This window comes from Orycteropus afer, unplaced genomic scaffold (assembly GCF_000298275.1).
Source record: "Orycteropus afer afer isolate SDZICR_OR568_19922 unplaced genomic scaffold, OryAfe1.0 scaffold00039, whole genome shotgun sequence".
Lineage (NCBI taxonomy): Eukaryota > Metazoa > Chordata > Mammalia > Tubulidentata > Orycteropodidae > Orycteropus > Orycteropus afer.
Window position 1 is genome coordinate 11,981,178 of NW_006921626.1, and position 17,084 is coordinate 11,998,261.

At 38.2% G+C, this 17,084-nt stretch overlaps 1 protein-coding gene across 1 annotated transcript in view; it reads left to right on the forward strand.

Moving 5' to 3' along the window:
• The window catches only part of DNAH14 (dynein axonemal heavy chain 14), a 792,430-nt gene that overhangs the window by 330,802 nt on the left and 444,544 nt on the right, over window positions 1-17,084 (forward strand). The window contains exon 34 of the mRNA XM_042780425.1: window positions 282-453. Coding sequence (XP_042636359.1) covers window positions 282-453 — 172 coding nt within the window. The remainder of the gene's footprint in view (window positions 1-281; window positions 454-17,084) is intronic.

The window sequence follows — 17,084 nt, forward strand, 5'->3', positions numbered from 1 at the left end:
GTCAATGTGGCTGACTGTTCCTCTGTCTGGCTTCCTGTCTTTTAATCCTCTTCCTCCTGCTCTTCTGGCCTGCTTCTTTGGGTGTCCCTGAGTTTCCCCTCCTCACCTAATCCCTATGGCTGATTGCTCTTCTCTTTGGCTTCCTGGGTTTTACCCCTTTCTCCTGCTCTTCCGGCCATCATAGGATGGTCACCTTTAAAAATAAATGTTAACCGTTTTTAATGTTAGCAAATCCTACCTGCTAACTTGTTTTTTGTATTTGTTTTCTTCCACCATTAAAGTAACACTGGTGAGAGTCTTTCTGAAACAGACGAAACCCTAATTATTATCCAGGCTATGAAAGAAGCAAATTTGCCAAAATTTCTTCCTGCTGATGCCCCACTTTTTGAAAAAATTATAGGAGATATTTTTCCTGGAGCTACAGTTCCCAGCAAAACTCAATTTGCCTTGAAGGTAACAAAACTTTTGAAAATAGTCACAAATGATTTAAATGTGGAGTAGCAATTAAGTTAAGGAAGTAGATGAAGATTAAAATATTACATTGTTTTCTCTAACTTACTCAATTCATGTTACAGTTTTTTTGAGGAAAAACTACTTGGAGATATATTTTCCCCTCAGGAGAAAAAAGAAAATGTATTGTGTACACTTAGGCGAAAAGGACTACTAAATACTGTGTTCCTCAGTTTGTTTATCTTTCAAATAGGAATAATAATAGTGTCTGCTCATCCTACTTTATAGGAGTGCTCTTAGAATCAAACTAAATCAGCTATCAAAAATATTTTTAATTAAAATGTCAGTATTTTATGATCATTCAAATTATGCATTGTAATTATTGAGCCCTTTATAATTAATTTTTAATTTTTCTTACATATAAAAAGGAGCTTTGGTGGTGCACGCCTAAGGCATTTGACTGTTAACCAGAAGGTTGGTGGTTTCAAACCCACCAACTGCTCCCTGGAAAGAAGATGGGGCAATCTACTTCCATAAAGATTTACTGCCTTGGAAACTTGGGGGTTTCTATGAGTCAGAATCAACTTGATGGTAGTGGGTTTCTTGTACATAAAACCTCACAGTCATTGCCTTAGTCTAGGTAGGATCTCAATATCTCTTGCTTCTGCTGTTATATAGCTTTTACTACCGCCTGCATTCTAGTGTGTTTCCACATGGCCATCAGAGATGCTTTCCTGAAACATACGGGTTATCACATAAACAAAAACACTGTTGAATCAATATTGTCTGTAATACAAAATCCAAATTAATTATCTTCCACAGTCTGGCTGGACCTAATATAACCTCCTACCTATTCAATATATAAGGAGCTCTGGTGGCACTGTGGTTAAAACACTGGTCAGTGGTTTTAACCCACCAGCAGCTCCATGGGAGAAATATGTGGCAGTCTGCCTCCATAAAGATTCACATTCTTGGAAGCCCTATGGGGCAGTTCTACTCTGCCTGTAGAGTTGCGATGAGTCAGAATTGACTTGATGGAAGTGGGTTTGGTTTGGTTTTTGGTTATCCAATTATCTTAACTTCCTTCCTCTGCCCTTTCTGTTCTCCATATTTTTTCCATCCTGAACTCCTCACTGTTCTCTGGCTCTTCTAGGTCTTTATCATAGATAAGTCAGGCCTTTAAACATTGCTTCTTTTCCCTGGAACTCTAGTCTTCTTTGAAAACAAACAAACAAAAAAAAAGAGGGGTGTGTGTGTGTGTTAATTTCAGAAAAATACAGTGTAAGCAGCTTCAGAATTATCTGTTCTCTAAAGGTTTGGAAGATTTTCCCTATAAAACAAGTTATACCAAGAGCTTCATGACAGGGTAGTCATAGTTCTATTATATGAAAATAAACCCAATTAAACTTATAACCTACACGTTTACTCCCTCTTCCAACTAAAACTCTGAGCAAATAGGTAAAGCAGATACAAAATAACGATCTCTTCCAGGATCAATTTTGTTAAATTAGACAATATTCCCATTTAACACAGGCTTTAAAATATGCTACTGTAGAGTTGGGCAAACCACTATCTTACTATCCTTTAATTTTCTCTGTTTTTGAGATTATTCCCCCTAATCACTGTTTATATTCTTCTTTTGTGCTGTCTTCATTAGTTAGATTACCTAGAAAGTTTTCTAATTTATTGCAATTTCTCCCAAAGAATCAGCCTTTTATTTATTTAATACATCTTTTTCTGATTTCTAACTTTTTAATATCTGTTTTTACCATTTTTATACCTTTTTTCATTCCTTTGAGTTTCACATTGTTATTCTTTTCCAGTTTTTTAATAAGATGTTTAATTCATTTGGTTCTTTTCTTTATTTACGAATATAAGTTTTTAAGATGGTAACTTTTTCTGTGAGTACTGCTTTAGCTATATGCCATAAATTAAGATATGTAGGGTTTTTATAATCATTATTTTCCAGAAATTCTGTAATTTCAGTTAGTACTTCCTCTTTTTCCTAAGTATTCTTTAAAACAAATTTTTCTTGTTTTGAATTTACAGATCAAAGGATCTTTTTAGTTTCTGATTTTGTTGTTAATTTCTTGTCTTAATAAATGATTATTAGAGAAAATTTAATATTTTTATCCTTAAGAATTAATTCAGATTTTTCTTTATGGCCTAATATTGATTTTTATAAATATTCCATATGTCCATAAAAGAAAGTATATTTATTATTATCAGCTACAAATACAGGATATAGAGTTCAATCTGTTTCCATTATTCTATTCTATGGATTTTATTGTTTATGTCTCCAATAACCTTTCTTATACTAATTCATTTCATTTACCTTGGACTGAAAGAAAGGAATTATTGTCATCTCCTATTAGTACCCACCACTTGTCCATCAGTTTGTCCAACTGTGGTAGCTTGCATATGTTGCTGTGATGCTGGAAGCTATAATCTGAGAAGCTGCATTAGATGAAGAAGAACATGCATCAGAATTGAAGGAAGACTCATTAACAGTCTGCAATATGCAGATGACACAACCTTGACATAAAGAAAATAAAAAACCTCACAATTGGACCAATAAGCAACATCATGATAAATGGAGAAAAGATTGATTGTCAAGGGTTTTATTTTACTCGGCTCCACTATCAATGTCCATGGAAGCAGAAGTCAAGAAATCGAATGATGGAGGAGGAAGATGGGGGTCATACAGATAACCTGCACATTTAATCCCTCTTCCAACTGAGACTCTGGGTAAAGAGGTAAAGCAGATACAAAGAATGTTACTGGAGGTGTGAGCAACTAAGGAGAAGATAAAGTATTAGATTCAGTGAAGGTAAAGACAGCAGATTAAATAATTGGGAAATATAAATGAATCCACCCAGCTGGCTGAGATAGAGACTGAGAGGGGTCATTAGAAATATAAAAGAGGTCTCGAAGGAGGGAGAGAAAAAAAAATCATGCAACCCACAGGCACTTGGACTCAGAATAGTGACACTGGGAGTTTTCCGAGGTGATCTAGTTTCTGCATACAGTAATCTTACCAGGAAATAGATCAAGACCCTCCTTAGCTTGAGCTGCCGCAGAGTCCAGAAGGGGATAAGGGAAAGGGAGAAACTCCCTCTGAGTAGGTGGAGCCCCAGAGTGGGTACATAGCAATGGGCTTGGATCCAACTCTTGATGACCACTTTTGGCATAGACTGGGTACCTGGGTACTGGGATTTTATAGTTTCTCAATCCAAGCAGAAAGTGGTGATCCTCTACCCACTGGGGTGTCTATCAGTTTTGAACCATGAGTCTTTCATTGACTGTGGGGCATCATCATCAGTACACATCTCAGAAGAACCCAAGCTGCCCTGCCTGTGCCTGCATCACTGACTGAATTATCTCACCCCAAATACAGAAACTCCGTCTACCTTTCTATCCTGGGGTTTGCTTCTGATGCCTTTTTTTTTTTTTCTTTCTTTCTTTCTTTCTTTCTTCCTTTTCTCCACTGCCTCATCCAATATGAGGAACACATTAAACCTCCACCAGACAACCAGAGCTATTTCACTGAACACCTCTCCCAATAGACAGGTAACATCAACAGCTCCTGCACCACAGGATCAATGACAGATGGTGGACAACATCTGCTCAGCCTAACTCCAAATCCTCTTCACAATGAACAAAGACCTGCACCCATATCACCACCAGTGATTCCACCAACAGAGAGAGAGTTGGAGACTGAGTTAATAACCAAAGAAGTACCCCTGCTCCACACTTTCATATATAGGTAAAACATAAAATCAAGAAACAAATCAGTACACAACTAATAATTAAGGACAACAACTTCAAAATGTCCAGGAAACAACAAACAACCTCAAGTCAAATGAACAACAACAAAAAAAAAAAAAAATGGAGAAGAAGAAAGAAAGAAACAGGACAAGACAATAAAAGCCCAGGCAAAAGAATCATCTATCATGGAAGAAGAACAAGCAATAGAACTTTCTGAGAAGAAACTCAGAAAGTATATGTGTGTGTGTGTGTGTGTGTGTATACTTCAAGAGCTCAAGAAAACCATAAACAGAAAAAATGAGGAGACAGGCAGTACCCCAGAAGAATTCAGGAAAATCATTCAAGAACAAAATAGTAAGATAAATACACAATTAGAATTTACACAGAAATAGCAGTTTGAAATTGAGAAGATAAACACTAAAACTATGGAGATAGATAACACAGTGGAAGGAAAAAAGAGTAGACTAGAACTGGCTGAAGAATGCATTTCCCAGCTAGAAGACAAATCCCTTGATGGCAGTTGTATGAAGAAAAATCAGAACAAAGATTTAAGAGAAATGATGAGAACCTAAGAGTTATATGGGATGACATGAGAAAAAACAACAGATGCCTGATTATGTTCTGATAATACCAGAGCAAGAAGAGGGGGGGAACCACCAAGAAAATTGTAGAAGACTTGCTAACAGAAACTTTCCCACATATCATGAAGGAAGAAGAGATGTCCATCCAAGAAGATCAACAAACCCCCATATAGGATAGATCCCAAGAGAAAGTAACCAAGACATATCATAATCAAATTTTCCAAAACTAAAGGCAAAGAAAGAATCTTGGGAGCAGCTCAGGAAAAATGAAATGTCACCTACAATGGACAACCAGTAAGACTAAGCTCTGATTTCTCAGCAGAAACCATGCAGGCAAGAAGGCAATGGGATTCCATATATAACACCTTGAAGGAAAAGAATTACCAACTAAGAATTTTAGATCCATCCAAATTGTCTCTCAATATGAGGGTGAAATCAAGACATTCTCACACAAATAGAAATTAAGGGAATTTGTGAAAACCAGACCAACTCTACAAGAAAAGCTAAAGGGAGTCCCTCCAATAGAAAACCCACAACAGAGAACAGCAGATAAAAATTAAGACATGGGACATTACCACTTAAAAAAAAAAAAAAAACAGAAACAGATGCTCAAAATAAGCTCATAAAATAATACACACAAAGAAATAAGGGAGTCAATGTGCAGATGGCACCAGCAATGAAGCAAATAGAGGGAATAAAAGTTTTAATTACAAAACTTCCAAAGGAAGAAGAAGACAGGGCATTGTCTTTATAGAAAAGACTGCTCCAAACTTAGGGAGATAAGACCTTACTTCCAGGTAGCCACAAAGAAAATTAACAATCCTCCTAAGCAAACTCAGAAAGAAGAAAAACACATGGGCCTAGTAAGCACAAAACCAACAATAATGAAGAAAAAAGAAAGAAAAAAAAAAAAAACACTTGTTAACAAAATGAACTCAGCACAGAAAAAATATTTGAAACAAGGAAATCACCAAAAACAAAATTAAAAAACTCCATAGAATGACAGCAATAAATTCATACCTATCCCTAATTACCCTCAATGTGAATGGACTAAGTGCACTGGTCAAGAGAAAGAGAGTGGCAGATTAGGTAAGAAAAGAAGACCCATCGATTTGCTGACTAGAAGAGACCCACATTAGACACAAAGATAAAAACAAACTAAAAATTAAAGGGTGAAAAAATATATATCAAGCTAATGGCAACCAAAAAGAGCAGGAGTGGCAATATTAAATTCTGATAAAATAGACTGCAAGGTGAAAAACAGCATAAGGAACAAAGAAGGACACTATATGATGCAAAAGGGTCAAACGACCAAGAAGACATTACCATATTAAATATCTGTGCACCCAATGAAAGAGCTCCAAGATACATAAAGCAAATGTTTACTGAATTGGAAGGGAAAATGGAGAACTTCACAATAGTAGTAGAAGCTCTGGTGGTATAATGCCTAAGGCATTTGACTGCTAACCAGAAGGCTAGCAGTTCAAACCCACCAGCCACTCCTCAGAAGGAAGACTGGGAAATCTACTTCTGTAGAGATATCTCCTCAGAAACTCAAGGAGGGGTCACTATGAGTTGGAACTGATTCGACAGCAGTGAATTTGATTTGGTTTTTGGTTACAATAGTAATAGGAGACTTTAACACACCACTTTCAAGGAGGGACAACAACTAGGAAAAAAAAAAAAAAACTCAAGCAAGATAAAGAAGAACTCAACAGCACAATCAACCAGCTTGACGTCACAGACATATACAGAGCACTCCACCCAACAAAAGCACAATACACATTCTTCTCCAGTGTATGTGGATCATTCTCCAGAGTAGAACTTATGCTAGGACACAACATAAGCCTCAATAAATTAAAACATATTGAAATACTACAAAACATCTTCTCAGATCACAATGCTATAAAATTAAAAATCAATAATAGGAACATCAGGAAAAAATATCAAATATGTGGAAACAGAGTAATACACTTCTCAAAAACTACTAGGTAACTGAAGAGATAGAGTGTGGAATTAAAAAAAAAAAAAAAATCCTAGAAACAAATGAGAATGAAGATACAACTTACCAAAACTTTTGGGACACTGTGAAAGCAGTACTTAGAGGTCAATTTATAGGAATAAATGCATACATCAAAAAGAGAAAAAAATCAGAATGAACACTTCAACTCAACAACTCCAACAATTAGAAAAACAGCTACAAAAGAAACCTACAGTATCCAAAAGTAAGGAAGTAACAAAGATCAGAGCAGAGATAAATGAAGCGGAAAACAAAACAATACAGAAAACTCAACAAAACGAGAAGCTGCTTCTTCAAAAAGATTAATAAAATTGACAAACCACTGGCAAATTTAACAAAGGAAAAGAAAGAGTAGATGCAAATAACACAAATAATAAACAAAAAGGGTGACATCACAACAGAACCAACTGAAATAAAAAAGATAACAACAGAATATTATGAAGAACTGTACTTCGTTCGACAGATTCAAGAACCTAGAAGAAATGGGAGTGACCAATATGGCACCAATGAGGATGAGAAAGACATAGAGAGGTACATGGGAAGTACAGACAACAAATATGAACCCTTTTGCATATACAGTACTGAGTTGTCAGTGAAGGCAAACAGGGTATATGGATGGATAGATAGGTGGACAGGCTAAACAATTAGGTATGTCTAAATGGGGAGTGTATCCAAGATCATATATAGGGTTGGCAGACAATAGTCCTAGAAGTTTATGTGAGTGATCGGAATTCCCAGGTGTATAGTAGAGCTGACAAGGGGCAAGGTTATGGTCATTGCTTGGTCACAGCCAGCTACCCAGAGGAACCGAGTAGTTGATCCTGCGGGCTTGGGACCATAGTCACAGGGGACATCAAGCTCAATTGGCATAACATACTATACAAAACATTGTTCCACCTCCTACTTTGGCGAGTAGCGACTGGGATCTTAAAAGCTAGCAAGCTGCCATCTAGATGCAACAATGGGTGTCTCCTTGTCAAGAAGAAAGAAGAAAACCAAATGAATGGAAACAATCAGTCCTAGCGACTGGTACACCATCTGATCTGCAACCTATACAACTATGAGACCAGAAGAACTAGATGGTGCCCGGCTACCACTGTCATCCACTTGGAAGGGATGTACGAGATCCTGCATAGAGAGGGAGAACAATGTGGAACAAAACTCAAAATCATTTGGAGGCAAAAAAAAAAAAAGAAGGTGGGGACCAGGTTTGCTGGTCCAATAGAGCCTGGTGAAACCACTGAGACTATGGCCCCTAGCTGCCCTTCAGGTCTGGGATTGAACCCACACCTGTGGTTTCCAGCCAAACAAAGACAGACAAGTGAGTTAAACATTTACCTCAAGTAGACACACACCCTGGAGAGAAAAATCATGGGAGAAGGAAGGGCTGCTTATGCACAAGGAGACAGCTCAGGGCGCAGAAGAGTTTGGAGGGATGGACAGTGGGAAGAGGTAACTATGGGGAGGAAGTGGGAGGGGAGCTGTTGCATTGTAAATTTTGGTCAATGACATGAGACAAAGTATATGTGAACTGCTGTATGAAAAGTGAATTTACTCTGTAAATCTTCACCCAAATCAAAATAAAATTTAAAAAAAAAAAAAAAGAACCTAGAAGAGATGAACAAGTTTCTAGAAACACAAGATAGACCTAAACTATTCCAGTTGGAGATAGAATATTTGAACAGACACCTGACAAAAGAAGAAATTGAGCAGGTCATAAAAGAACTCCCCACAAAAAAAAAGTCCTGGCCCAGATGGCTTCATTGGAGAATTTTATCAAATGTTCAGGGAAAAGTTGACACCTATACTACTCAAACTATTCCAGAACATATAAAAAAAATGGAATACTCCCAAATTCATTCTATGAAGCAAGCATAACAATGATACCAAAACCAGGGAAAGACATCACTAAAAAGGAAAACTACATATCAATATCCCTTATGAATATAGACACAAAAATCTTCAACAAAATCCTAGCCAACAGAATCCAACAACACATCAAAAAATGATACATCCTGATCAAGTGGGATTCCTACCAGGTATGCAAGGATGGTTCAATATCACAAACACAAACAGTATAATCCACCACATAAACAAAACAAAACAAAAGAAACATATGATCATATCAATTGGCATGGAAAAGAAATTTGATAAAATCCAATACCCATTCCTGTTCAAAACTCTCAGCAAAATATGGAAGAAGGGAAAATCCTCAATGTAATAAAGGGCATACACACAAAACCAACAGCCAATATTACTGTTAACAGAGAAAGACTCAAACCACTCACCTTGCAAACGGGTACCAGGAAAGGATGCCCTCTGTCACCATTTCTATTTAACATTGTATTGGAAGTCCTAGCGAGGGCAATAAAGCAAGAAAGAGAAATAAAAGGCACCCAGATTGGCAAAGAAGAAGTAAAACCATCTCTGTTAGCAGATACTAAGGCCCTCAACAAGATGGATAGGCACAGTGGCTACAATGATGGGCTCAGGTATAGCAAGGATTGTGAGGCTGGCACAAGACAGGCAGTGTTTCATTCTGCTGTGCATAAGGTCAGTATGATTGGAGACTAAAAATAACCACAACTTTAGCAGATGACATGATCCTATACATAGAACACGCAAGAGACTCGCAAAAAATAAATAAATAAATAAAAATTACTGGAAGTAATAGACAGGTTCAGCAGAGGGATCTACATAAATGGAAGAATATGTCTTATTCATGGATAGGAAGACTGAATATGGTGAAAATGTCAATACTACCCAAAGCAATCTACACAATCAATGCAATTCCAATCCAGATCCAATCAACATATTCTAAGGACATGAAAAAACAATGACTAATTTCATAAGAAAAGCAAAGAGACCTCAGATAAGCAAAGCACTGCTGAAGAAGAAAAACGAAGGTCTTACACTCCTGGATCTCAAAACCTACTATACATCTACAGTAGTTAAAACAGTGTGGTATTGGCACGATAGACAGATAGACCAATGGAACAGTATCAAAAACCCACAAATAGACCTATCCAATTATGGACAGCTGATCTTTGACAAAGGACCAAAACCCATGAATTGGGGAAAAGATAGCCTCTTTAACAAACGGTGCTGGCAAAATTGGATATCCACTTGCAGAAAAATGAAACAAAACCCATACCTCCCCCCATACATAAATACGAACTCAAGTTGGACCAAAGACTTAAATGTAAAACTCAAAGTTATAAAGCTTATCAAGGATAAAATAGGAGCAAATCTAGGGGCATTAATCTATGGCATAAAGAGACTATCAAGCATAATCCAAAATACACACACAGGAAGTGGAAGAGAAGCTAGATGACTGGGACCTTTTAAAAATTAAATTCTTATGCACATTGAAAGACTTCTCCAAAAGGGTAAAAAAAAACCTACAGGTTGGAAGAAAATATTTGGCTATGACATATCTGAGAAGGGACTTATCTCCAAAATTTTTACAAAACTTCAACACTTCAACACCAAAAAGACAACCCAATTCAAAAATGGGCAAGGGATGTGAATAGACATTTCACTAAAGAAGATAAACTGGCAGCCAACAAACACATAAGGAAATGCTCTCAATCTTTAGGCACTGGAGAGATGCAAATAAAAACAACTAGATATCATCTCACCCCAGCAGTAACAGCAAAGTTCAACAAGACAGAAAATAACAAATGCTGGCAAAGTTGTAGAGATATTGGAACTCTTGTACACTGCTGGTGGGACTGCAAAATGGTCAGCCATTATGGAAAATGGTATGGCGTTTCCTTAAAAAACTGAAAATAGAAATACCATTTGATCCAGCAATTCCATTACTAGGAATATATCCTAAAGAGGTAAGACAGGACATTAACAGCCATATGCACACCCATGTTCATTGCAGCACAATTCACTATAGCTAAGGATGGAAATAACCTAAATGCCCATCAACAGATGAATGGATAACCAAGCTATGGTACATTCACACAATGGAATTCTATGCAACATTAAAGAATAATGAATACATGAGTCATTTCACAACATGGATGAATTTGGAGGATACTATGCTGAGTGAAATAAGTCAGTTGCAAAAGAACAAATATATGAGGTCATTATTGTGAAAAGTCAAGGGAAGGTTTGCTTAGGGAAGGAAAGTCACTTTGTTGGTTACTGGGGATGGGAGAGAAATGAGGGGGAAATTTCAGACTATTTGGGGGGAACATGTTGATTTGGGTGAGGGGAAGGATGGTATGGAAAGAGTCTGTGACCAGCATAATAACATTGGGGAGAGGAATAACACTGAAACATGCACTTAAGATATAGACAACAGAGCCCAATACTATTATATGCACAATACTGCGTGACCACTAACACCAAACACAGCCTATGGATAAATGTATAGACAGAAGAGAAGATCAGGTAGGTAGGGGTAGATGAACAGGAATATACCCTAAACCTAAGATAGATTTGGCTAAGGATAATCTTACATATGCACTTGTTCTGCAAAAGTAGCCACATATTGACAACCAAACAGCTAGAGAGAGAAAATCAGTGTGCCAGCAGACTTGGGACCATAGTCTCAGGGGACATCATGCTCGACTGGTACAACATAGTGCATAAAAATCTTGTTCTGTGACCTACCTTAATGAATAGCGATTGGGGTCTTAATAGCTTTCGAGCAGTCTCTAAGATGCAACTATTGTTCTCTTTACTTCTGAAGCCAAGAAGAGTGAAGAAAATCAAAGGCATCTGGAAACAATTAGTCCAAGGATAAAATGGGCCATAAGAACCTCAGCCTTCATGACCCCAAGACCAGAAGAACTAGATGGTGCCTGGCTACCAATGCCAACTACCTGGAAAGGGATCAAAACTGGAGTTCCGAGATAGAATGGAGGAAAAATGTGGAACAAAATTCAAAAACACAAAAATGACCAGAATTACTGATTGGATGGAGACTGGTGGAACTCCCAAGACTATGGCCCCAGGTTACCCTTTGGGCCTAGAAATGGACTCACTTCCACAGATTGGCTCTCAGCCCAATAGTAAAAAGATCTACATGCAGAAAACCTGCCCCAAGGCAATGCACCCACCTACTCTAGGGAGAAGCACCCCTTTAAATCAATCAGCCATGAGGCACCAGAGGGGCAGCATTCTCATAGAGGGAAAGCTGGACAGACAGGAATGCATAGTTGAGAAGGGCACAGGGAGGGGGTAGTCATAGGGAGTGGAAGGGAGGAGAGTTTTTTTATGGTTGGGGATAGGAATTAAGGCTGTGAAATCAAATGTGCATGAACTGTTGAATGTAAAACAAATTTGCTTTATAAATTTGCACCCAAAGCACAATTTTAAAAAAGAAACCAAATGATGTATTGCATTGGGTAAATCTACTGCAAAAGACCTCTTTAAAATGTTTAAAATAAAAAAATGGCACTTTGAAGACTAAGGTGCACCTGAAGACCACAGAAGAATTGATGCATTTGAATTGGGGCCTTGGTAAAAAGTATTGAATATACCACAGGCTTCCAGAAGAATGAACAAATCTGTCTTGGAAGAGGTAGAGCCAAAATGCTCCTTAGAAGTGAGAATGGTGAGACTTCATCTCTGGTACTTTGATCAACTTATCAGGAGGGACCAATCTCTGGAGAATATTATGCTTGGTAAATTAGAGGGACAGCAAAAAAGGGGAAACCATTCAAGGAGATGGATTAGAACACTGGCTACAATAATGGGCTCAAGCATAGCAGTGATTGTGAGAATGACACAGGACTGGGCAGTGTTCAGCTGTGTTGTATATAGAGTCGCTATGAGTCAGAATCAATGCAAAGGCATCTAATAACAGTCCATTAGTACATGTATGTTGTCTCTTGTAATCTTTGCTTTACAATAGTTGTTAATGGGTTATTTGGTACATAAACATCAATTATAAATTGTCATTATGGATTATACTCTTTTACATATAGCGTCCTTATTTTCCTTATCTGAATTTTTGGCTTGAATCTCACTTGTTATTAAGACTGTGCTAAAACGGTGAGGAGGCCACATGTTCTGACCTCCTCTAATCCCACAAGAGGAAGACATGATTACCAGCAGTAACCCAAGGCCTATTCCTACAAGGCCAGACATGCTGCCTCCCTCCAGCCCTTTCACCAACCGTTCCTCCCAAAGCAACCACCACCTCTCTCCTGGGTTTGATAATTCACTGCAGTGGCCACACAGAACTCACAGATTATGGGGTTTATTAGGGAAGCACCACAGGCTACAATTCAAATTCAGGAAGAACGCTCAGTCTCTCTCCCAGCCCACCGTCCCTCACAGTCTCTCACAGTCTCTCTCCCAGCAGTGCGTGTCCCTCGGTGTCTCACTCAGCAATGCGTGTCTCTTGCATCTCTTTCCCAGCAATGCGTGTCTCAGGAGCCCGTGTCTCTTTTAGCAGCACATCTTCCTCAACCAGCAGTCAGAGAGAGTTCTGCCTCCAGAAGGCCTCCTTTTTAGCCCAGAAGGGTGGTCAAACTAGCCAATCACAGCATCAGAACTCTAAGCACGTGAGAGAGAGTGGGAACCTCCCAGAACACTGTATTGTGCCACGCCCAACAGAAATAACCCAGGTGGATAGCTTCAGCAATCAGGAGCTCCTCAGTTGCTCATAGAAATCCCCACCTTGGAGTTTACAAAGACTTATGGGTAGAAAAGCCACACTAAGTAATTTACTGCACTGCAGACTATTATTCCATTTTCTGTTTATTTGTCTTATATACCTGGTACATCCTTTTATTTTCAAACTTTATGAAACACTGTTTTGTGTCTCTTTTATGCAACATATAGTTGGGTTTTTCATTGTGATGCAATCTGAAAATATTTTTTCTTTTAATAAATGAAATAAGCCTGTTTACACTTATAGATCCACCACTCATCTGTCAATTTGTCATACTACGGTGGCTTGCATGTTGCTGTGAGACTATAGGCTATGTAACTGGCATTTCAGATAATAGTAGGGTCACCCATGATACACAGATTTCAGCAGAGCTTCCAGATGAAGACAGACTAGAGAAAAGGGAAGGGCCATCCACTTCCGAAAAAACTGGTCACTGAAAAGCTTATGAATAGCAGTGAAACATGGTTTGATAAATTACTGTAAAACCTTATAACTAGCCTTGAAACACTGGTATAGTGCCAGAAGATGAGCCTCTCAGCTTGGAAGACACTCAAACTACAACTGGGGGAGAGCTACCTCCTCAAAGTAGAGTCAACCTTAATGACTTGGATGGAGTAAAGCTTAGGGGATCCTCATTTGCTGATGAGACACAGCTCAAAATGGGAAGAAACAGCTGCAAATATCCATTAATAATTGGAATGTGGAATGTATGAAGTATGAATCTAGGAAAATTGGAAGTTGTCAAAAATGAAATGGAACAGATGAAAATCAATGTCCTAGGCTTTAATGAGCTGAAATGAACTGGTACTGGTCATTTTGAATCAGATAAATCATATGGTCTACTATGCCGGGAATGACAAATTGAAGAAGAATAGTGTTGCATTCATCATCAAAAAAGAACATCTCATGGTCTTTCCCAAAGTACAATGCTGTCTCATGACAGGGTAATATTCATACACCTACAAGGAAGACCAGTTAATACTACTATTATTCAAATTTACACATCAAGTGCTGAAGCCAAAGATGAAGAAATTGAAGGTTTTACCAACTTGTATAGTCTGAAATTGACCAGATATGCAATCAACATTTATTGATGATTATTGGTGATTAGAATGCTAGAGTTGGAAACAAAAAAGAATCATCTGTAGGTGGAAATTATACCCTTGGTAATAGAAATGATGCCACAGATCACTTTAGAATTTTGTAAGACCAATGATTTATTCATTGCAAATACTTTTTTTTTTTCAACACAATAAACAGTGGCTATATATGTGGGCCTCACCAGATGGAATACACAGAGATCAGATCTACTACATATGTAGAAAGAGGTGATGGAGAAGTTCAGTATCATTAGTCAAAGCAAAGCCAGGAGCTGACTGTGGAACAGTCCATCAGTTGCATGGACTGTCATATGCAAGTTCAAGTTGAAGCTAAAGGAAATTGAAATAAGTCCATAAGAGCCAGAATACAGCCTTGATTATATCCCACCTGAATTTAGATATCATCTAAAGAATAGATTTGGCACCTTGAATACCAATGATCACATGAATTGTGGAGTGACATCAAGAATTGAATACATGAAGAAAGCTAGCAGTCATTAAAAACACAGGAAAGGAAGAAAAGACCAAAATGGATGTCAGAAGAGACTCTGAAACTTGCTCTTGAACACAGAGTAGCTAAAGCAAATGGAAGAAATGCTGAAATAAAAGAATTGAACAAAAGATTTCAAAGGGCTGCTCAAGAAGACAAAATAAAATACTATAATGAAATGGGCAAAGACTTGGAATTAGAAGACCAAAAGGGAAGAACGTCTTCAGCATATCTCAAGCTGAAAGAATGGAGAAAAAAAAAAAAATCAACACTTAAGTTGCAATATTGAAGGATTCAACTGACTAGAAAAGATTCATTTTTGTGGCCATTCCAAAGAAACGTGATCCAACAGAATGGAAATTATCTAACAATATCATTAATATCACACACAAGTAAAATCTTGCTGAAGATAATTGAAAAATGGTTGCAGCAGTATAATGACAGGTGTTTTAGGCTGAGTTCTCCAGAGAAACAAACCAGTAAAACTTACAGAGAGAGAGAGAGAGAGAAATTTATCTTAGGAATAAATTCTTGAATGAAACATCAAGCTGGAGGCTTTTCCCGACTCACACAGCTGCAGGGGCTGATGAGCTCAAGGTTTGCAGGCAGTATACCGGCTGTTAACTCCAACAGATGACAAATACAAGATCACCAGGCTGAATGGTGGATTATTCAAGGACAGTTGTAGGCAGCACAACAGTATCCTGATCCACAGAAAAGTGTCTCATTTTCCCAGTATGTCCATATATATATTGGAAGCAGGCCACACCCCTAGGGAAACTCCCTTTCAAAGAATTGGCTACCCAAAACACATACATCTGATCTCATCACGGAAATAACCACATCACAACTGCTTAGTCCACTCAGAATTGTGGTACAGCCATGTTGACGCACTACCCCAACTATCATAACAGGGAACTTCCAGAAATAGAAGCTGGTTTCAGAAGAGTACATGAAACAAGAGATATCATTTCTCATGTAAGATCTTGACTAAAAGCAAAAAATAACTAGAAAGATGTTTATCTGTGTTTTCTTAACTATGCAAATGCACTCAACTGTGTGGATCATAACAAATTATGGATAATATTGCAAAGGATGGGAATTCCAGAACACTTAATTGTTCTTATGAGGGACTTGTACATAGACCAAGAGACTGCTTTTCTAACAGAACAAGCAGATACTGCATGGTTTAAAATGAAGAAGGGAATGTGTCAGGTTTGTATCCTTTCACCATACTTACTCAATTTGCATGCTGAAAAAATAATCTGAGAAGCTGGAAGAAGAATGCAGCATCAGGATTGGAGGAAGACTCGTTAACTACCTTCCATATGTAGATGACACACCTTATTTGGTGAAAGTGAAGATGATTTGAAGCACTTACTGATGAAGATTAAAGCATTTGGCTGCTAACCAAAAGATTGGCAGTACAAATTCATCAGCTGCTTTGTGGGAGAAAGATGAGGCAGTCTACTTCCATAAAGATTTACAGCCTTGGAAACCCCATGGGGCAGATCTACTCTGTCTTACAGGGTTAGTATGACTTAACAATAATGGGGTTTTTGTTCTGTGTTGTTTTTGAGGTAAGAAGGGGTTGGAGGGAGTTCCGGCAAGATGGTGGACTAGGCAGAAGGACTGCACAGATGCTCTTCAACAAAGAAAAAGGAAACCAATTAACACAGACACAGAAGATAATCTTGGACCCCTGAACCTTGAAGGGAAGGATACAAAAGTGGACTAAACCCAAACTAGCAGAAGAATTTGCGTGAAAATACCAAAAAAGGAGACACACGGAGCTGCAGTCTGGCAGCAGCCTGAGCGACCCTGACAGTACCGATGACAGGGCTTGGAGATTCCCGAGTGGTGGTAGGACCTAAGAATTAACCCAGAAATCACCCTGCTAGCCAGGGACTGCATAGAAGACTGTGCACGGTGGCTGGGGAACAAATGGAGAAGGTGAAGAGAAAGGTGGGCTGAGCTGTGGACTTTTGCCAATCCCGAGGAAGTTGCCATTTTGTAGGTTTAAAAAGCGGCTTGA